This window comes from Ornithorhynchus anatinus, chromosome 11, assembly GCF_004115215.2.
Source record: "Ornithorhynchus anatinus isolate Pmale09 chromosome 11, mOrnAna1.pri.v4, whole genome shotgun sequence".
Lineage (NCBI taxonomy): Eukaryota > Metazoa > Chordata > Mammalia > Monotremata > Ornithorhynchidae > Ornithorhynchus > Ornithorhynchus anatinus.
Genome location: NC_041738.1, coordinates 24,622,544 through 24,646,280, shown reverse-complemented (window position 1 = coordinate 24,646,280; position 23,737 = coordinate 24,622,544). Strand labels below are relative to the sequence as shown.

The 23,737-nt window shown below is 42.6% G+C and overlaps 1 protein-coding gene across 4 annotated transcripts in view; it reads left to right on the top strand.

Moving 5' to 3' along the window:
- PHKB (phosphorylase kinase regulatory subunit beta) overlaps positions 1-23,737 on the top strand; it is a 239,896-nt gene that overhangs the window by 74,376 nt on the left and 141,783 nt on the right. For all 4 annotated transcript variants that reach the window (XM_029075680.2, XM_029075681.2, XM_029075682.1 and 1 more), the window contains one exon: positions 15,935-16,050. In XM_029075680.2, the coding sequence (XP_028931513.1) occupies positions 15,935-16,050 (116 nt within the window). The remainder of the gene's footprint in view (positions 1-15,934; positions 16,051-23,737) is intronic.

Below are 23,737 nucleotides of genomic sequence, written 5' to 3'. Positions count from 1 at the left end.
AACTATACACATACATTTACTAGGTATTGCTAGTTTTTTGTTGCCCCTACAGACACGGTCTCAGAGTAGCCAGGGAATGGAAGAAAAGCTGGGAAGGGCCATCAGTATATTCATTCATTTCTTACCAACCTGAAGGGGAAAAAGCATAACCTGTAAGTGCCTAATGCTGAGCAGTTTTAGGGGAGATTTTCAAGCATTAATTGAATGTCACATAATATCTGATCCAGAGTCCAATTCAAATTACAGTTTTGTTGTCACAATTCAGCTTCTAGCCCCTTCATCTTATCACTTTTTTTTTCTTTCCCTTCTGCGTTTGGCTAACAGTTGAAGCCTGCATCATTTCACTCCTAATTTTTACAAGGTTCCGGATCACTGATTCTGCATTCTTTCTCAGTGTCCCTCGGAGACAGTGACAGAGGAGTCCTTTCATTCAGGGAAGGCATCCATGGAGGTGGAAAAAGTAATGTTTTATGCATCAGCTTTTGGAGGTTGTGCTTCCAGGAGTTTCCCTGGTCGTTAAGCTGGAAGGTTTTCCTGACTACTTGCTAATGTGCCAACTGCAAATACAACCACAGGAAGGAGACATTTCCGTGGTGAAAAAGGATCTATATAGAGCAAATATGAAGAGATCTCTGACAGTTCGCTAACGTACCACATGGAGATAGACAAAAAAAAAAAAAAAAGTTTCCCAATTCCTATTACCCAATAAATTAAAAAAGTTAATTGGACAAATATAACGTTATAAAGTACAATACTATGGTGATTCATTACTTGGTTAAAAAGTAGTTATTGCACTGAAACTTGAAATATACTCCATAATGCTGGTATTTGTTAAGCACTTACTATGTGCAGAGCACTGTTCTAAGCGCTGGGGTAGATACAGAGTAATCAGGTTGTCCCATGTGAGGCTCACAGTTAATCCCCATTTTACAGATGAGGTAACTGAGGCACAGAGAAGTTAAGTGACTTGCCCACAGTCACACAGCTGACAAGTGGCAGAGCTGGGATTTGAACACATGATCTCACTCCCAAGCCCGGACTCTTTCCACTGAGCCACGCTGCTTCTCAGTGCAATAAGGAATAAATAATGCTTATTTAGCTAGTTTATTCCAGAGCAAAGAAGATAAACAAAATCACGGTGGCTCAGCATTCCTTTTATGTAGTCCAGTATGTTGTTCTACCGCCTGCGGTTACTGTTTGGAGCAGTGGAAGTGTGGTACAAGGAGCATAGCTGGGACTGAAAGAAGGGCATAACCCTACACTTTCTGGCGGTGGTGTTGGAAGGTCCAAGGTCAAAGGACAAGCTCAAGGATACCTGACAAAAACGGAGAGGCAGGGAGGTCAGAATTGCAGTGAGAGATCAAAGGAAAGATCTAGTATGGCAGGGAGTGTTGGGAGAGGGAATGTCCAAGGTAGCAGGGGAAGGAGACAGGAAGGGTCGGCTTCAGACATTTAATCTTCCTGATGCAGAGCCGAATATGTCACCCCACCACATTCCTCTTGACAACATTGGGTCACGCTGCATATATAACGTATTGCGATGATGCCTTACCCACAGCATTTCTCCACCACACATCATCCCTGGTCCAGCCCCCCACCACCGTTCAGCTGAGCACTCGGAACAGCTCAGATCTGAGACCCCCAATTTGTGCTCCACAAATAATTCCTTTGATCCCAACATCGTGTTTGAGGAGGGCCCTGATGGAGCCATCTGTGAGACAAGCCATATGGTGGCCATCTTTGAGAAATTCAAGGGGCCTCCATCTCTGAGAAGGATTTGGAAATAATCATTTTTAAGAAAAGCAACCATCTTTGAGGAGGGCATATGAAGTCTTCCCTGCTCATTGGACACGTGAAGTAGTCAGCCCTAGCTAGAGTGTGCCCAAGGAAGACAGTACAGAGAGTTGAGGGGAACTTTAAAATAGCCAGGGAAGGCCATTGAAGGGGCAGCAGGGGTGAGGGGCAGTGAGGAAAAACAACAATCAGAAAAGGTTACACATGGACGGGTAGGGAAGAGACTCTTCAGTTTTTTGCAAAATCTTTATGCGTTTCAGCTTATTTTATAGGCCCTGATTTCTGCGCATACTGCATTTGGTCTTGCACCTTAAAGCTGCTTCTAGGACATTTTCAGGAAGGAGTTTATATGTTCAATAGTTATTGTTTAGTGGAAATTAGTTTTTTATTTCAACCTTAATTTCAGAGGAGTGCTTTTGGAAAAGAGTATTTTAAAAGCTTCTTATTTTAGTTATTACCTTGAAATTGGCTTTATTTCTTACCAGCCAAATGACTGGATTTGTAGATTTTTTCTAAATTTGTGTCCTCACATCCTTAATCTAACTGGTTTTCATAGGTATCTGGCATACTTTTACAACATATCGTGTGTGCAGGAGAGATTATCTAGTTATTAACAGTGTGGGAGTGATTACAGAGTTATTGCCGTGGGAGAAACAAAATCACCCTCAAGTTGAACGTGCTTACAATATGGAACTTTATTAATCTGATATCAGCTTAGCTTTCCCTCTTCTCCTCCCTTTCATAGTTTTCATTATTTATACTAATCATGTTTAAATGTGATGAGTAAGTCTGTGATGTTAATGTTTATGAGTAATCAATCATTCATATTTATTGAGCACTTACTCTGTGTAGAGCACTGTTCTAAGTGCTTGGGAAAGTGCAATATAACAGAAGGTTTTTCATTTCACCAGCCCTGTTGCCTGCAAGGCATTTTCTAATTTAACTGATCAAGAGAAGCAGATTGTTTCTCTTTGGTTTTGTTTCGAGTTTCAAATTTATATCTGTCTGCACCTAAACATACTCAGTGCAGATACAGCCGTTGAGACCATAAACTCATCCTCTGGACTGTAAACTCGTTGTGGGCAGGAAAGTGTCTACCAACTCTGATGTTCTCCACTCTCCCAAGTGCTTAGTACAGTTCTCTGCACACAGTAAGCGCCCAATAAATACCATGGATTGATTGAATGATGTTAGCAGGCAATAATTAGGGACCTGGCAATTTTGCCACTGCAGGCTTTCAGTAATATTGTGGGGGGAAAAAAAAGAACACTGGTTTAAGCGATGACATTGATACCTTATGCAGGGTCATGCAAACGCTGGCAATATTTTGGCATTTGCCTGCTGCCTGTGGAGTAAGCTTTCATTTAGAGCTTTTCCAAGGTGAGAATGGAAAAGAGCAGCCTCTGTCCCTATTTAATAACAACAGTAATGATAATAATGATGATAGTGTTAAGCATTTACTGGGTCTCAACCACTGTTCTAAGCACTGGGGTAGATACAAGCTAATCAGGTTGGACACAGTCCCTGTCCCACATACATTCATTCATTCATTCTATCGTATTTATTGAGCGCTTACTGTGTGCAGAGCACTGTATTAAGCTCTTGGAAATTACAGTTCAGCAACAGATAGAGACAATCCTTGCCCAACAATGGGTTCTCAGTCTAGAAGGGGATTCCCTATTTTAAAAATGAGGTAACTGAGGCACAGGGAAGTTAAGGGACTTGCCCAAGGTCACACAGCAGACAGGTGGCAGAGCTGGGGTTAGAACCCAGGTCCTCTTGACTCCCAGGCCCAGACTCTATCCACCAGGCCATGCTGCTTCCCTACTTCCTGGTGTATTACAGGAGAGGCCCCTGAAGCCCTCCTTAGAAGCTTCATCCAGTGGTGTGGGAATGTATACAGCCTGTTGGTTGAAGGGGGTCTGATTCAGGTAAAAACCCAAAATGTTCTTGAATGAGGGAGTTAAGACAATTATTCTCCTACTGATCTCCCCCCAGTAAGGCAATTTATAATGAAAGTGATGTGGATAGTAATTATAATTGTGTTATTTGTTATTACTATTATTATTTGTCATATTTATTGAGTGCTCACTGAGTGATTAAAATAAGTCTAAGAAGATGAATGTCATAATTGCTTACTAGGTACCAGGCCCCGTGCTAAGCCTGTGGTTAGACTCAAGATAATCAGATCTACACTAGGTCAGCATGCCTTCTGTGAACATTTATTAAATGCTTATTCTGTCCCAAGCACTGGGTTAGATACAAGGTTATCAGACCGGATACCGTCTCTGCCCCACAATCTTTCTCATTTCCTACAGATAAGGAAACGGAGACCCAGGAAGGTTAAGTGGTTTAACTGAGGTCACACAGCAGGCCAGTGGCAGAGCTGGGACTCAAACCTAGGTCTCCTTGAATGCCATCCTGGGCTCTTTCCAGGAGGCCAGGCTGCCGTCCCAGAGATTCACCACATAGCTCAGTAAAGCAGATGGACTGCTAACGCTTCTACAGATAGGAACAGAATTGCGAGTTATGATCAATTCAAGAATTAATACATAAAAAATAGAAGACGTGATAGGGGCCAGCTCATGGTGGCATATTTTCCTGGAAACAGAACCCACAAACAAGAAGGGGAAATAATAGTAATAGTATTAATGGTATGGGAAGCAGCGTAGCTCAGTGGAAAGAGCACAAGCTTGGGAGTCAGAGGTCATGAGTTTGAATCCCAGCTCTGCCACTTGTCAGCTGTGTGACTGTGGGCAAGTCACTTAACTTCTCTGTGCCTCAGTTACCTCATCTGTCAAATGGGGATTAACTGTGAGCCTCACGTGGGACAACCTGATTTCCCTGTACCTACCCCAGCTCTTAGGACAGTGCTCTGCACATAGTAAGTGCTTAACAAATACCAACATTATTATTATTAGTAAAGAAGCAGCATGATGAAATGGAATGAGTACAGGTCTTGGAGTCCGGAGACCTGGGTTCTAATCCTGCCTCTGTCATCTTCCCACTCTGTGACTTTGGGTAAGTCATTTAACTTCTCTGTGCCTGTTTCATCACGTGTAAACGTTGGGTTAAGATCCCTGCTCTCCCTCCCCTTTAGACTGTGAGCCCTATTTGGGACAGGGACTGTGTGATCTCCTTATAGGGTATCTATCCCAAAGCTTAGTACGGTGCATGGCACATCATATACATTTAACAAAGACCAGAGATATTTTTTATTTGAGATTTTACAGCTTGAGTCGATTAAAATGGCCCGTATTTTATGTGTTATTAAAATAGAACATGAAAATTCAATACACTCCGCCTGGATCTCCAGCTGCCACTTCAACAACATTTTAAAGCAGCGTGGTGGCGCAGCATGGCGCAGTGGATAAGGCACGGGCCTGGGAGTCAGAAGGTCATGTGTTCTAATCCCGACAATGCCACTTGTCAGCTGTGTGAACTTGAGCAAGTCACTTCACTTCCTCTGTGCCTCAGTTACCTCATCTGTAAAATGGAGATTAAGACGGTGAGCCTTATGCAGGACAGGGACTGTGTCCAACACAATTTGCTTGTAACAAATTATTGCTTAACAAATACCATAAGTATTGTTATTTTTAAAATGAGCTCATTAAAGCCTTAGTTTCTCTTAGTTTTCTCCAGTCTGTGATAAAACTATCCTTTTTCTTCTCTTGCTCCTAACTTGGGAATCATGGTTAAAGTCATTCTCGCATTCCACCTCCACATTCAATTTTTCAAGACTTGACAATTTTCCCACAGCATATCTCATATATCCACCTCTTCCCTCCACTCTTATGATGTCAGCCCTAATATTAGACAGACTTAGTCCATGACTAGTTACTTTGATAATCTCCTTGATGGGTTCACTTTTCCTTTCTCAGGATTATTCTACCTACACAGCTGCAAGGATCCTTTTTCTCAAACGTTAAGAGGATCAAATAATAATTATACCATTTGTTAAGCACTTATGCCAGGCACTGTTCTAAGCACTGGGGTAAATACAAGATAATCGGGTTGGACACAGACCCTGTCCTACATAGAGCTTGCATTCTTCATCCCCATTTTGCATGACTGAGTCATGCAAAGATACACATACATCCAAGGCAAGAATTTGCTTCTATCTCTATTATTTCCAGATGGTGAGATGGAGGGTATTTGGGGGGCATTTTGAGGGAAGGGGCCCAGCAGTAAGTACCTTGTATGATGAAAGTTATTAGTTTGTCACAGCAGCGAAATGTTATAAACCTGGGATTTCTAGGGAATATTTTCAGATTCTGAGTCCTGCTTATTCTAATTTTATCATGGGCTCATTTTTAAATTTTTGTGGCATGTTGTTTAAAAATCATTTTGTAAATGAAGAAGCATGTTCTATATCCTGTAATTTTCTTACAAGACAGTGCAAGGTAGGTAACTCTTAAATACAAGTTGGTGAAGGGCTTTAAACCGAAGCCAGGCAGGGATGTTTCGAAGAGATTTGGGAAGAAGCATTGCCTAGTGGTTAAAGCAGGGGCCTGGAAATCAGATGACCTGGGTTCTAAACCCGACTACCCAACTTGTCTGCCATGTGATCTGCTAAGTGAGAAAGAAATGAGTCTTATAACTGGTTTTGCATACATAGTAGGACTCAGGTCAAAATGGCTTCTAGATAGTAAAATGATTTATAATGTAGGGCATAGATTAAATGTATTTATTAGGCATTTGAGTCACTATATCAAGGCCAAAAATTTGCAAATGCAGTTGCTTTGAGAAAATATTGCTGTAAGTACTGTATTTAGTAAACTAGCACCAACTTTTGTTTTTAATTTTTAATATGCATGTAGATTGTACCATTAATCAGTGAGACTGAGATGCCAATCACTTTAACATTTTAAGTAACTAGACCCTTAAGAGGATGAAGGATTCTTGCTTGGAAACTGCGTTGTTTCACAGAAATGTCTAATGAGACAGGAAGATGCTTTCCATAGTTAAAATAGAATTTACAGCCATTTGGGAGGTTAAAAAGGCATAGTACTTTTTTATGATGAAGGGTGTTGTATTAATTTAAGATTTGTGAGATGAAAAATTGATTTGCAGGATTTCCAAACCAACCTAGAAAAGCTTCCATCAGGTCAGAAAAGGGAACTCTTGAGACCTTCCTAACAAGTCCTAACTTTTTTTTTTCTCCACTCTTTAAATGGTCATTGATTTAAATTATGCTTAAGCAGGCTTGCTGCAGATTTCTTAGGGTGTTATGCAAAAAGGAACCATTTATAGTTACCAATGTGACAGGAAAGGTTGTTTACCAGTAACCCAAGTCATCTATTTTTAAACTCTTGTGTCTGCAGCAGTTCCAAGGCAATTTGAACATGTTCCTATCAACTCAAGACTCTCAACTGTAATGTGAACTTGGTCCTGATCACAGGTAATTGGAGAGAGCACTAAATTTAGCCTTTCAACGATCCATTCTGCTAAAAATCCACATGGAGATTAGTTGCTTTACTCTTTTGATATATTCTCCTTTTGTCGTGCGTTGTTCATCTTAAAGGAGCAGATATCAGATGTTGAGGGGAGCGAACATATATTGTCCTATGTAGCACCTTTAAAAGAAAAGCTTGTATGAACACTCTAACTCTTTTGATCCTATATGAGGTTCCCGTGGTGTCTTTTTATATTACCATGGGCTAAATATGGTGGAGTCTTTCTTTCAGTGAAGTTATGTTAGGGTCATAGAGGAAGAGGAAGGTGCTGGTTTGCCAGCCCTTCTCTTAGGCATGGAATTTCTCAGATGTGGTAGGGTACCACGTATGACAAGATTCCTGGCATAGAAAGGTATCATCATTCCAGAAAATTTAGAGTAGAGAAAATTGGGAGTCCGCGTATATTTTGGAACTTAATCGGGAGCAATTTTTAGTAATAGTAGTAGTATTGTTTGAGTACCCACTTAGTATGGTGCACTGTACTAGGTGCTTGTGCAAACAGCAGAAGCCGTGTGGACTAGTGGAAAGAGCACAGGCCTGGAAGTCAGAGGTTCCAGATTCTAGTCGTGGCTCTGTCTCTTGCTGCATGATCTTGGGCAAGTCACTTAATTTCTCTGTGCTTCACTTCCCTCCTCTGTGAGTCCCAGGTAGCACAGGGATGATCTGACCTGATTATCTTGTATCTACCCCAGTGCTTAGTACTGGGCTTTAAACATAGTAAGCATTTATCTGATTTGCTCTTTGCTAACAAAGGAAAAAATGGTTGTGGATCTAAAAGTGACTGGATCGCTTGGTGGAAGTGATCTGGAGAACATCCGAGAATCCGAGTCTCCTGACCGCCAGTCTCAGGTGCTTTCTACTGCACCACACTTCCTTATCATCATTAGGCACCTGCCATTCAAGTGGAGATCTCCTGGAGGCAAGAGGAGATTTGGGATTGGATTGAGAAGCAGCGTGGTACAGTGGAAAGAGCCCGGGCTTGGGAGTCTGAGTTCATGGGTTCCAATCCCGGCTCCGCCACTTGCCAGCTGTGTGACTGTGGGCAAGTCACTTAACTTCTCTGTGCCTCAGTTACCTCATCTGTAAAATGGGGATTAAGACTGTGAGCCCCACATGGGACAACCTGATCACCTTGAATCCCCCAGTGCTTAGAACAGTGCTTTGCCCATAGTAAGCACTTAACAAATACCACCATTTATTTTATTTTATTTTACTGGATTGTGGGGAAGAGGTCAGGCCTACAGAGGTAGTAGTGAGAGTATTTACTAAGTGCTTACAGCATGCAGAACTCTGTACTTACACGCTGGGAAAAAATACAGTGGTGGGAAGTAGACACCATCTCTGGTCCTCAAGAGATTCACAGTCTAGCATTATGCGGGGAGAAAGGCCTGGGGACAGGCGTATGAGGAAGGAAAAAGTGATAAAACACCAAAACTACCTAAGTGACAAGGGCAACTACACAAAATTAGAACTAAACAATCAGGAGAGTGCTGTGGCTAGAAGAGCAGAAATTCAGTCTTCTCATAGGCCAAAGCACATCTCCAGCCACAACAACCTCTGTAATAGCTTCCAGCCTTCTCAGGATTTTGTGGAGACCTCATGCTGGGGGTGCTTTTCTTTTTCCCACCGGGCTGGTGCAAGGCAGGATGGGATAGTGTCCCCTTGATGGGCTGGGCGAAAGTTACCAAGAGGCAGTGTGGCTGTAGGATAGAGGGGAAACTGAGCCTCACAGTGGCCGCTTTTCACTTTGAATGCAGGCATTTGCCTAGACATGTAATTTTTGTCTAAATGAAGGGTTCACCACTTGTTTATTTTTTCAATGGGCCTGGAGTTCTTTAAATAATCTTAATTTTTCTTCTATAATAAGGGGAGTCAGAACTGTGTAGTTAACAAGTTCTAAATTCCAGTTTTATAGGGAAATCCTTTCACTCCCAGAATCTCTTGTGGCACCCAAGCATTTTTTTTAAACTCCTGGTTCTAGTTGTATGAAGATTTAGAAGTACAAAATTGACCGTGATAAGAAGATAGTTTGACTTCTCATAGTAGGTTTTAATGCATTCTGGGAACATCAGCAGAAACACTGAGGTGCTTTTTAATGTTTGTAACATTTTGGAGATAGTAAGAACGGGTACATAGAGCCAGCAATTATCAGTAAGCCCATTTGGATTCCTTCTCAGGCTCCTTCTGGTTAGCAGTGGTTTTTGAAGTCTATATCATCGCCTGTTAGTAACGCTAGGAATCTTCACGGCAAGTTTTATTCATGCATTTTAAGACAGATGAAAGCGTGGACTGAAGGAGAAGGAAGAGGTATATCCCCAAGGATTTTATAATTTTAAATGTATTGTGGCCCAGGCCATCTTGCATTTTTCTACCTTTTTAATGAAACCTTCAGGGAGGAAAAATGCAATTTGTACTGAACTGCCCAGGCTGGCTGAGTCATACAAAACCTCAGTGGGACATGAAAGTGCGTTGAAGAACGCAGGGCTATGCTTGTTATAGACCTGAAAGAAGATAAGTAACACACCATCCGTGCAGCAGGAGAGAAGCTGTTCCCATAATTAGTTTAGATGACCGCCCCCACCCCCTGACCATGGGGGTTTCTTGCAGGTATGGGATTACTCTAAACAGGTGGGGTGTTTTAAATCTAGGCTGCTAAATCGGTGTTAACTTAATTTTTAACCCTCCATCGATAAAAGCAGTGAAAGGGCCTGATTAATAGCAGCTAAATATAAGTATAAGTAATATGGTCCTTTTGACTTCTTCCCACATGCTGGTCGGGGAAGTAGGTGAACTGCTTTAGCAATCGGTCTGACTGAAATTTCAGGCGGTGTATTTGTGACTCCTCTCTTCCTCTCCTGCCTAGAAACAGGAAACATTGGAATGTTCATTAGTGAATTTTCAGCAGGGTATATTTTTTTTACTCTCATCTTAATGTTTGCAAATTGTTTTTCACACCCATTAATAAACTATTATTGAATGACTGCTGCGGGCAGTCCAGAAAGTATCCCAAGTTACTTCAAAGAATTATTGCACTAGAGTGCCCAACTTCTTTGTAGGAAGTAACTTTGTACAGTGCATGGCACAGAGTGAAAAAAAAAAGTAATTTACTCACTGGCTGACTAGATAATGGCATTTTTTAAAAAATGGTAGTTAAGTGCCTGCTATTGACCAGGCACTGTACTAAACGCTGGGTAGTTACAAGCCAATTTGGTTGGACCTAGTCCATGTCCTGAGAAGCAACGTGGTTCAGTGGAAAGAGCACAGGCTTGGGAGTCAGAAGTCATGAGTTTGAATCCTGGCTCTGCAGCTTGTCAGCTGTTTGACTGTGGGCAAGTCACTTCACTTCTCTGGGCCTCAGTTACCTCATCTGTAAAATGGGGATCAAGACTGTGAGCCTCACGTGGGACAACCTGATTACCCTGTATCTCCCCCAACGCTTAGAACAGTGCTCTGCACATAGTAAGCGCTTAACAAATACCAACATTATTATTATGTCCTCCATGGAGCTCACAGTCTTCATCCCCATTTTACAGATGAGGTAATCGAGGCACAAAGAAATTAAATGACTTGCCTAAAGTCACTCAGCAGACAGGTGGCAGATCTGGGATTAGAACCCAGGTCCTTTTGACTTGCAAGCTCGTGCTCTATCCACTAGGCCATGCTGTTTCTCAAGTCAGTGCTGTTAAATGGTTTAAATTCTGTGATTGCCTCAGAAAATGTGCTTATTAAAGACTAGGCTAGTTGGCCTACAGCAAAGTGCTTGATTAGCACCACTGTTGGAAGTGTTTGAAAAGCATTATTGCCACCCAGTAGTGATTCTGCTGGGCTCTGGGGAGAGAATGGTTGTGAGACAACTCCCCCAGTCCAAAATTCTCCCTCCCTGCACTCTGTCTGGCGCCTGGGTTGGTGAGGAAGCATGTTTCACCCCCATCTTTGATAATTCCTGTAGTAGGACCTTTGCAGAAGCTTGTGGTAGACCCCTAGGTGGCATTGGTTATGGAGAAGGAAATGCCACCCACATCTCTCAGACCACATATGATTTCCCAAGTTATAGCTAATTCCTAAAATTAAAAAGGAATCACTATCATTTCCCTGTGTTGGTATTATGTGACAGATTGTGATAGCAGGGTGACTTCCAGCCTCCTGCCTCTCCTCACTCCAGTCCATACCTCTTTCTGCTGCCTGGATCATTTTTCTATAAAAACATAGAGGATATTTCACCCCACTCCTCAAAAAAACTCCAGTGGTTGCCCATCCTCCTCCGCATCCAACAAAAACTCCTCACCATTGGTTTTAAAGCACTCCATCACTTGTCCCCTCCTACCTCACCTTGCTACTCTCCCACTACAACCCAGCCTGCACACTTCACTTCTCTAATGCTAACCTTCTCACCGGGCCTCTATCTCCTCTATCTTGCTGCCGACCCCTCGCCGACATCCTGCCTCTGGACTAGAACACCCTCCCTTCTCAAATCCAAGAGCTACTCTCCACCCCACTTCAAAGACTTATTGAAGGCATATCTCCTCCAAGAGACCTTCCCTGACTAAGCCCTCTTCTCCCTCTCCCTTATGCATCACCCTGACTTGCTCTCTCTGTTCTTCCCCTCTTCCAGCCCCACAGCACTTATGTACAAATCTGTAATGTATTTATATTAATTTCTGTCGTCGTGTCCCCACTCCCGCCCCGCGTCTAGACTGTATGCTGATTGTGAACTGGGAACATGTCTGTTTATGGTTGTATTGTACTCTCCCAAGTGCTTAGTGCTGTGTTCTGCACACAGTCAGCGCTCGGTAAATGCCACTGAATGAATAAATGAAAATAAAAAGTTCCAAGAGAATTTAATCCTACAGTTCTATCCTATGGAATACCTCATCTTTTGGCTTCCTGCAGAGTTCCCAAAGTGGTGTGCTGGAAGCCATGGAGATCGAGACCCTGTTTTATCCTTTTCCCAGCACCCAGATGGAAATGGGAGAGGGGTTAGCCAGAGAGCAGGGGCATGCAAGGTGAAAGGGAGAGGAGAGGAGAAGACATTATCTTCTGGATTTGTTAGGACCTTAAAAGGGGTTGGGCCACCACAAGAGATGTAGATTGGTTGCATCTGACTAAAGTTGGGAAGAGTCTGTTGGAGAGTCCAGTTATTCAGACTGTCTTGGGTATTTCCATCGCTCTTCAAATGATAAATATTTGAAGAGCTAAGGGGATGTCTTTACTCTTTGGGGGATCTATCAATGGTATTTATTGAGGCACTTTTGTGAAGAGCCCTATACTAAACACTTGGGAGAGTACAATACAACAGAGTTAGTAATAATTGTGGTATTCATTAAGTGCTCCTCTAAGCACTAGGGAACATACAAGATAATAATGTCAGGCACAGCTCCTTTCTCACATGGGGCTCACAGTAGGAGGGAGAACAAGGGCTTAGTAAGTACAGTGCTCTGCACACAGTAAGCACTCAATAAATACAATTGAATGAATGAATGAACAGGTATTGAATCTCCACTTTACTGATGAGGGAACTGAGGTGCAGAGAAGTGAACTTCATTCATCCAGTCATATTTATTGAGTTCTTATTGTGTGCAGAGCACTTGTACTAAACACTTGGAAGAGTATGGTACAACATTAAGCGGACATATTACCTACCCACAATGAGTTTATAGTCTAGAGCTAAGTAACTCACCCAAGTTCACAAAGCATTAGTACAGTGCTCTATACATAGTGAGTGCTCAATAAATACTATTGAATGAAAGCAGCACATGGCAGTTCCAGGATTAGAACCGAAGTCCTCTGACTCTCAGGCCTGTGGTCTTTCTATTAGGCCATGCTGCTCCTCAGATGAGGCAGGCACATTTCCTGCCTACAATGAGGTAAGCCAAATGTTACTGTGAGCTCCATGCCCAGTTCTTGTTGTTTTTGTTGGACCTATGCCTGCCAGCTAAGGACACAATTTACCGAAGAATAACTTATGCTACTCATAATGTAATTCTCTAATTGTGTTTTTATGCATTATTAAAAATGTATGTGGCCTCTGGTCAGTGAGACTTGATAGTTGGAAAATTCTGGGAGCTTTGTTTCTGGCTGTGAAAAGACTTTAAATGTGTCATTTTCAGGGTTGCACTTAGAAGTTTGGGCAACTAGGATCACTTTAGATAAAAAATTTTCCAGTGTACCACTGCTAGTAGCTTACTGTATTTAGGAGTTAATGCACGTCCCCCAAATAAGCCATTCATTCAGCTGATCAAAAAACTAGGGTCCCTTTGGTATTGAATCACTAAATCTGCCCTTTGCTCTCCATCCAGGCTGCTACCACTTTATTCCGGGCACTTCTCCTGTTCCACCTTAATTATTGCAACAACCTCCTTGTTGACCTCCCTGCCTCCTGTCTCTCCCCACTTCAGTCCATACTTCATCTGTTTCCCGGATCATTTTTTCTACAGAAACATTCAGTTCAGGTTTCCGCATTCCTCAAGACCCTCCAGTTGTGGCCCATCCACCGCCGCATCAAACAGAAGCTCCTTATAGACTTTAAAGCACTCAGTCACCTTGCCCCCTTAATAATAATACCAAAATTATTATTACCCCAGTGCTTAGAACATTGCTTGGCACATAGTAAGCCCTTAAATACCATTATTATCATTATTAATAGGTGTTGAACACCCATTTTGCAGATGAGGGAACTGAGGCCCAGAGAAGTAAAGTGACCTGCTCCAGATCACCCACAGGAGTAAATGGCCGAGCCAGGATTAGAACCCAGTTCCTCTGACTCCCAGCCCTGAGCTCTTTCCACTAGACCACTCTGTATCCTTGGGCTCCATACTTCCTGGCTGTCATTTATAAAGTACCTGTAACTGAAATCAGCAGCCAGCAGTGGAACTTTCAGTGGAGCTGCAGGATATGTTCCATAGTGTCCCAGGCACTAGAGCACCACTCTGATGTGAAACGTGCCCCATCTCAGCCCGGTAGATCTCTACATATGATTGAAACCTCTCCTCAGCTAAGCCCTCTTTTCCCCGCTTTCCCTCTGCTCCTCCCCCTCTCCCTTCCCCTCCGCACTGTACTCGTCCGCTCAACTGTATAGATTTTCATTTCCCTATTTATTTTGTTAATGAGATGTACATCACCTTGATTCTATTTATTTGCTATTGTTTTAATAAGATGTTCATCCCCTCAATTCTATTTATTGCTATTGTTCTTGTCTGTCCGTCTCCCCCAATTAGACTGTAAGCCCGTCAAAGGACAGGGACCGTCTCTATCTGTTACCGATTTGTCCATTCCAAGCGCTTAGTACAATGCTCTGCACATAGTAAGCGCTCAATAAATACTATGGAATGAATGAATGAATGAAACTCTCTGGGTTGGATTGATACAAGTTGGCCGTGGTTGGCCTCAGACCCACTGGAAGGGAAGCCCAAACAATCTGGCTATGGCGGTGCCCCACACTGCGATTAATTCTGGGCCAGCTCAGTGTGAAGGGGCCAATTCTGGGCTGGGTAGGCCCCAGGCAGAGCTCTATCAGCTGGCTCCAAAAATCCCAAAATGGTCAGAGGCTACAGGAGGAGAGGCCAGCTGGGCCGCAACAGAACAACAGCCAAGGCCCGGTGAATACTACTGCAAAAGGGAGCCCTCACTGCATCTGCAAAAAGAGAATACTCACTGCGGAAAAAGATGAAAGGAATTTGAACTGCCTAAGTTCTCTTTTTACCTCACCGTTGGCTTTAAAGCAGTCAGTCACCTTGCCCCCTCCTGCCTCACCTTGCCACTCTCCTACTACAACCCAACCTGCACACTTTGCTGTCTAATACTGGCCTTCTCACTGTACCTCATTCTTATCTCTCTCACCGCTGATCTCTCGCCTGCACAGTACTTACGTATAAGTCTGTAATTCGTTTATTTATATTGATGTCTGTGTCCCCCTCTGGACTCTAAGCTCACTGTGGGCAGTGAATAAGTCTGTTTATTGTTTTATTGTATTCTCCCAAGCACTTAGTTCAGTGCTCTGCACACAGTAAGTGCTCAATAAAAGTGATTGACTGACGGAGTCCTCTTACTATCTGCATTTTTGTTGTGGGCATGGGAGTCAGAAGGTCATGGGTTCTAATTCCGGCTCTGCCACTTGTCTGCTGGGTGGCCTTGGGCAAGTCACTTCACTTCTCTGGGCCTCAGTTACCTGATCTTTAAATGGAGATTGAGACTGAGCCCCATGTGGGAGAAGGGCTTTGTGCAGCCCAATTTGCTTGTTTCCACCCCAGTGCTTAGTACATTGCCTGGCACATAGTAAGAGCTTAAATATTATTATTATTACAGGTCCACAGAATCCCACTGGTCAGTTTGGTGGTACCCCCAGGGTACAGGGCCTGAGGTTGTTCAGATTGCTTGTAGAAAGCATGGAGCAACTGGCTTCACATGTGACTGATGCCTATCACCGAGGGTGAGAATTTAAGGAATTGAAGAGCTTAGGTTTGGGGAAGAACAACATTGTTCAGAGTGTCATGTGACTCTAGCAATACAGTAGGAAATTTACAATGTAAGAATGAATGTAAGCGGTGTTTATTTGAATGTATTTCAGGTAAAGTAAGCTTTAAAACTCACAGCAGCCATTTGGAGGGAAAAAATCTAACTGCACTGTTAATAGATAAATCATAAGATATGTTAAAACTCCCATTCTTTGTTTTGTTTTTTTATTCTAGGTGTCCTTCATTCAGAACCTTGTGTTTTGTGTGGAAAGAGTCTACCGGGTACCTGACTTTGGTGTCTGGGAAAGAGGAAGCAAATACAACAATGGCAGCACAGAGCTACATTCCAGGTAATTTGCAGAGCTCTAAGTGCTTTTTGATTTAGCAGGGCTTAATTTGAATTTGAATAGGAAATCAAAGGAGTAGATCAGAATAATGGTTTCTATGGTAATTTTCCGACCCATTTTGATATCCATAATGAGGGTGAAGTTCACTTACAGTGAAACCTAGAGTGCCAAGTTGATGGCTCTGGCAGCTGAAGTCCAATGTCTTGAGACCGATTTCACCCAGGGAGCTGCAGTTTGGCCCAGCCTCCCCTTACCTCGGCTTCAAAACAAATGGACGTCATTCTCCACGGTCCTTTCAAGCCCTTGACCTTTCTGCCAAAGCCACCAAAGTCATTTTTTTTTCTCTTTGCAATTACCTGTCTTGAAAAGCCAAAGAGAAGCAGCATGGCCTTGTGGATAGAGCCCAGGCCTGGGAGTCAGAAGAACCCTGTTGTGTGACCTTGGGCAAGTCACTTAACTACTCTGTGCCTTAGTTTCCTCATCTATAAAATGGGGATTAAGACTCTGAGCCCTACATGGGACAGGGACTGCGTCCAATCCGATTATCTTGTATCTACCCAGTGCTTAGTACAGTGCCTGGCACATAGTAAGCAAATACCACAATTATATTAAAGAGTTATTTCAAAACCCCAAACTTCATGGAATCTGTAGTCTCTTCTGACATTGAAAAAGCATGGCTCTCCATCACCTTGCCCCTTCCTACCTCTCCTCCCTTCTCTCTTTCTACTGCCCACCCCGCAAGCTCAGCTCCTCTGCCGCCCACCTCCTCACCATCCCTCGGTCTCGCCTATCCCTCCGTCGACCCCCAGGCCACGTCCTTCCGCGGTCCTGGAAGGTCCTCCCTCCTCACCTCTGACAATCTAATTCTCTTCCCCTCTTCAAATCCCTACTTAAAGCTTACCTCCTCCAAGAGGCCTTCCCAGACTGAGCTCCCCCCTTTTTCCCTCTGCTCCCTCTACCCCCCCTTCACCTCTCCTCTGCTAAACCCTCTTCTTCCCCCTTTCCCTCTCCTCCTCCCCGCTCCCGTCCCACTCCCTCAGCACTGTACTCGTCCGCTCTACTGTATATATCTTCAGCACCCTATTTATTTTGTTTAATGAGATGTACATCACCCTGATTCTATTTAGTTGCCATTGTTTTTATGAGATGTTCTTCCCCTCGACTCTATTTATTTCCATTGTTCTTGTCTGCCTGTCCCCCCCAATTAGACTGTAAGCCCGTCAAAGGGCAGGGACTGTCTCTATCTGTTGCGTCCAACCTGATTAGAGAAGCAGCGTGGCTCAGTGGAAAGAGCACGGGCTTTGGAGTCAGAAGTCATGGGTTCGAATCCCGGATCTGCCACTTGTCAACTGTGTGACTGTGGGCAAGTCACAACTTCTCTGTGCCTCAGTTACCTCATCTGTAAAATGGGGATTAAGACTGTGAGCCCCACGTGGGACAAACTGATTCCCCTGTGTCTACCCCAGCGCTTAGAACAGGGCTCGGCACATAGTAAGCGCTTAACAAATACCAACATTAATTAATTAATTAATTTGTATCTACCCCAGCACTTACTACAGTGCCTGGCACATAGTAAGCGCTTACCAAATACCATTAAAAGAAAGTGGCCAAGCGATTGACTAGAGACAAGAGAAAAGTAATATGTCTACACCCACAGATGTGGTTGAAGGTGAATACTCTGAATTATGAGATTTTAGGGAATTGGCTTTGAAGCAAGGCAACAGATTCTTTGAAAAGAGCAGTCAATTCCTTCAGACATGTATATTTTATAATATGATAGTTCCAGCCCAATTAATTCTATAAAAGCATTAATGTGCATCCTGGTTTGGAATATAGACCCCCAGAAATAATTTATTAATCAGTCAATAAGTGATATACATTGAGTGTGTACTGTGTGCAAAGTACATGGGAAAATGCAGTATAATGGATTTAGTTGGTAAACAGGATCCCAGCCCACAAGGAGCTTACAGTCTACAGGGAGACGAATCGCCTCAAAGTGCTGAAAAATTGATATTCAAATTTAAACTAATTTTGTCAACACCAAACCAGTTTAAGGTAATATATCTTTAGAACCTGCATGGCCTAGCAGAGCACGGGCCTGAGAGTCAGAAGGACCTGGGTTCTAGTCCTGACTCTGCCACTTGTCTTCTGTGTGACCTTAGGCAAAGCACATAACTTCTCTGGGCCTCGGTTACCTCATCTGTAAAATGGGGATAGAGACTGTGAGCCCCGTGTGGAACAGGGACTGTGTCCAACCCGATTACCTTTTATCTATTCCAGCACTTATAACAGTGCCCAGCACATAGTAAGCGTTTCACAAATAACCACAATTCAAGAGACATTTAATTCCTTTTCTGCAGAATAAAGTCATATAGATAATGGAAAGCTTATTTTGGTAAAAATAAAGGAATTAGTAGATCCCTCCAGAGGAGAATCACATTTATTAGCAGTCTCAACAAATTCCGCTCACAGAAGAAATCATTGTTCGGGAAATTATCCTCAGACATTTAGCAATTTTCGCCAAATACAAAAAAATCTTGAAGTAATCCTATTTTCTGAACATCACCCTAATTAAGTTGTCAACCTCCCGAATTCGGTTGACAAACAAATTACTATGAGAAAAGCAGTTTGTCAGATTAAATGACAAAAAATAATTTACTCTTTCAGTATTTATGAAGAATGTGTTCTTCAACTCCGATACCATCAGGCCATTTAGTATGAATTGATATATTTTCTCACATTGGTTTGGTTAGAAAATATTTGGGCTTCTGACTTTTCTGTCTCCCTCTGATGTACTTGGAGCGAGGTAGTTAAAAGCGGAAAGAACCATCCGTAAATGTTGCCATCAGCCTTACAGAGCTAGTGCGTCATAGTATCCCAAGTGAAAAATATGAACTCGTTCTGGTCTGTTGTAACAGCTGCCAGTCTTTCCACTTCATAAATGACCTTCCTTTATGGTTTAGCAAATCATTAGTGTTCCTTTTTTAGTTACCTTTTACTTGCAGTAACAATTTCAAATGCAGCAGACCATTTTGAAGGTTGCACTTTTTCTCTAAATGATATGTTTTATGTGTTCGACATTGGTCCGGCACTTTTTAGTGTTTGATTCGTCCTCCTTTTTTTCTTTTTTTTAAACAAAATTATCTGTGAGCTTGTGCACTGGCAAACACGTGGCTTATATTTATCCCGAAACCAATTAAATATGACAAGAAAATTGTAGGCCAAAATCATTACCACTAGTATATATTGAGAGTCTTCCGTTTGAGGAATGCCGTCCTTGGATACTTTGAATAGGAAAGGCAGGATCTCTGCCTTACAGGAACACAAAATCTAATGGGGAAAATGAGACGGCATAAATGACAAAAATCAAGAGTTATGGGTGTAAGGTAGATAGAAACAAAATATACAGGCGGATGGATAAAACAAGAACAAATATGAAATAAATTAAAAGATCAGTTCTTAGGGTGCTAATAGGAAGCAACCTTTTACACGGGATTCAAAAGATAGAAGGAAGGTGGTTTAGTAAACCCAAAATGGGGAGGATTTTCAGGAAAAGGTAAAGCTTTAGAGAAGCAGCCTGGCCTAGTGGAGAGAGCAAGGCAGCCAGAAGGATCTGGGTTCTAATCCTAGCCCTGCAACCTGTCTGATGTGTGACCTTGCACAAGTCACTTCACTTCTCTGTGTCTCAATTGCCTCATCGCAAAAATGGGGAAGGAAACCTTGAGTCCCATGTGGGACATGGATTGGGTCCCACCTGATTAGCTTGTATAATAATAATTATTATTATGGTATTTGTTAAGCGCTTACTTTGTGCCAGGCACTCTTCTAAGCACTGAGGTGGATACAAGCAATTGGGACACAGTCCCTGTCCCTCATAGGGCTCACAGTCGTAATCCCCGTTTTACACATGAGGGAACTGAGGTCCAGAAAAGTGAAGTGACTTGCCCGAGGTCACACAGCAGGCAAGTGGCAAATCTGGAATTAGAACCCATGACCTTCTGACGCCCAGGCTCTATCCACTAGGCTACGCTGGCCCTCTAAGGCATCATTTCCTTATTTTCACTGATCGGTCCAAGGACCGATTTCCTCTCCTGCTGAAAATTCAGGTCTTTCCTTTTGTTACCCTCAGGCTGATAGGATTTTGAAATGGTCGCCAGCCCAGTAGTGATCCCCAGCACTACAGCTGAAAAGTTAGTTGTCATCAGTAGAGTTCAGTAAGTTATATTTACCGCCTATTAAGGACCCATATTTCAGGAAGCTGCTGGCTTTACAGGCACTGAGGCCCTCAATTCACCACAAGGCAAGGCCCTCCACCCCCACCCCACATCTTGTTGTTGTCTTATGCTGCCACGTCGTGTCCGACCCATAGCGACGCCATGGACACATCTCTCCCAGAACTCCCCATCTCCATCTCAAATTGTTCTGGTAGTGGATCTATAGAGTTTTCTTGGTAAAAATCCAGAAGTGGTTTATCATTGCCTACTTCCGCGCAGTAAATGAGTATACGAAATCAGACAACTGCAGCATTAGCCTTTAAGTGATAGGTTTCTAAATGTTAAAAAAGGCTATCATAATATCCCCTGAAGAAAATCGTGGATTAACTCAGTTTCGGGAATCATTTCAAAAAATTTCAGGATCCTATAAAAATTAGTTGTGCCTCATTTTCACCTGTCTCCTCTTCCACATCCTTTACATAATGTGATAAAACTCCCCTCTCTCACTGAAGTAGAAGAGAAACACACACAAACGTATACTTTCTCACACAGAGTTTCCCTTGTCACCCAAACCGTGCAGTGAAGGTAAGGACCAGCTGTAAAGAAGACAGTGGAAATTTTTCATTTGCAGTCTGTCCCCAGGAGGTAATCAGGTTGGACACAGTCCCTGTCCCATATGGAGCTCACGGTCCTACTTTCCCCACTTTCCAGATGAGGTAACTGAGGCACAGAAAAGTGAAGTGACTTGCCCAAGATCACACAGCAGACAAGTGGGAGAGCTGGTGATTAGAACCCAGGCCCTTATGACTCCCAGGCCTGTGCCCGCTGCTTCTCGTGTATTTTATTCAGACATTTTAGGGACTCTGAACTCTGCTTTGCTGTACTCTCCCAAACACTTACTACAGTGCTCTGCACACAGTAAGTGACCAGTAAATTACATCGAGATCATGAGTTGAATTTCAAGCCTAGCGTTTGTTGGGAAGCTGTAAAAAAATAGCAAAGAAAAATGAAATTCATAACTGAATAAGTTTGGTGCATTATTTAAATAGAAAGTGAGGGAGTTCACGAAACATTGAGATGTAGAAGAGCTGCATATTAAAGAGAGCATAATTTGTTTCTTATATTGTTAGATTTTTGAGTACAAGATATAAAATAGACCATAGAGACAAAGAGAATGAACAGTTCCATTATTTAATTGAAGATGGTCTATATTCAGTTTTCTGTTTTTTCCCTTGATTTCTCCAACAAGGAAAATCATCAATCACTAAAGCATCAAACAAAGAACTGAATCTAATTGCATTTACACTCAATTTCAGGTACTCACATTGTCCATTTTTATTCCACACAATACTTACTGTTTAAAAAGGCTATATAGTATTTGTAAGTTATTTGGGAATTTTCAGGTTTGGGCTGGTTTTTCATGTTTCTCATCTTTTCCACTCCCTTTTCTGTGTTTAGTAGACTTCATGGTTGGTTTCCATACACCACTATGGTGTTGTAAAATACTTGCTAATTCAAGCTATAACTCTAATCACCCAAGAGAAAAATATACAAGGCACTGTTTGTAGAATAAGGATTATGTGATGTGCAAACCGTATTTTTTTTTTGCTGTTGATTTTCCCGCAAGGACTGTTGACTTTGTAGAGTGGTGGGCCTAGCGGATTTATAATCCTAAATACTGGTTCCTTTTATGGTATCTGTTAAGCACTTACTTTGTGCTAGGCACTGTACTAAATGCTGGTGTAGATGCAAACTAATCAGGTGGAACACAGTCCATTCTTAATCCCCATTTTACAAATGAGGCGACTGAGGCACGCAGAGAAGTGGAAGACACACAGCAGGTATTCATATTCCGTTGTGGGCATGGACTATCTCTATTTGTTGCTCAATTGTACTTCCCAAGTTCTTAATACAGTGGTCTGCACACAGTAAGCAAATACCAACATTTATTTTTTTTATATACTATTGAATGAATGAATGTCAGTGCCATTCTCCCCTTCTAGGCTCTAGGCTTGTTATGGACAGGGAGCGTGTGTAATTCTCTTGTATTGTGCTCTCCCAAGTGCTTGGTACTGTGCTCTACACGTGTAGTAACTGCTGAAAAAGACAGTTTATTGAAGTAGTAGAGCTAGGATTAAAACCCAGGCTCCTTGCCTCCAGGCTCGTACTCTTTCCACTAGGTCACGCCTGCTTTCAAAATGGGGGAGAACTGAGGGAGTTCCAGGCAGTGAGGGAAGTGTTGGGGGAGGATGAGCCAGAGAGTAGCAGTGGAAGAACAAGGCACAGTGAGTAGGTTAGCTTAAGAAGAACAAGGAATGTGAGTTGGGGTGTAGTGGGAAGACAGAGTGGTTAAGTAGGGGAAACAGAGAGAGAGAGAGAGAGAGAGAGAGTGAGTGAGCAAGCCGATTGAAGGCCCTAAAGCCAATAAACCTGGTCCATTGTAATCCACTTTTGTTTAATTCTTAGGCCAAAATGGAACTATCCCTATTTTGGTCTTCAATTGGCAGTGCTGAGTCCCATCATCCACAAGTCATGGGCCTTATTTCTGGGCCACAAAGACAATTGGATTTTATAGCCTTGTGGGAGTCTAGCTTCTCAGGGGTTCAGCACTCCCTCCCTCATGCACACACACACACAAAAAAAACCAACACACTTTCAGAAAGCCTATCCTGACTCCATATAGACCGTGTAACCTATAAAAAATAACCAAGATGCCCTCTTTGTAAGCGTAGATTTGTGGAGTCGGCACGAATCCATTGTCAGAAAAGTGACACTGAAATGGTGCTGGATCCATGAGCTAGCTGCTGCAGCTTGAAGCTTGGAAAGATCCCCAGGAATATTGACTAAATCACTATGGAATTTGTTTAACCTTTGGAAGCATCAAGTATTGGCTCCTGCTGGAAGCGAAATATCAGCCTCATGATCTGATTCATTATGGCAAGGACTTCCATTCATTTCTTTCCCACACACGATGATAATACAGGGTCCGATTCCTGGAAGTAAAGGTAGGCTTATCTTTTTGCACTTCGATAGGTTACAAAATATCTCCGGAAATGTAAATAAGGAAACATTTTGAAACATTGCTGGCTCTCCATATCGATAAATGTCCCTTTTAACTGGATTTCACCTCAGCATGCGCTACTCAAGGGAGAAGTTCTGAAGACCATAGAATCTAAATTTCAGACAACTCTACCTTCCAGACAGAAATAGCCCCAGTCCATTGCTCTGCCTGTGGGTAAATGGATTGTTCTGGTGTGAAAGCAAATGAAAAGTTAACATATTGACCATGTCACAATAGGATAAGTGTATTTTTTCAAAGTGGATCTATTCGCTGAAAAATCATGTTTTTACCTCAAACTGCCCAGTATCAAACATTTGTGGAGATTGCTCCCTGAAATCAATTGGAATGTTTTCAGTGTTTCATTCCGTTAATCCCTCAGAGTCTTCCCCGGGAACCCTGGCATTAGCATGTCTGC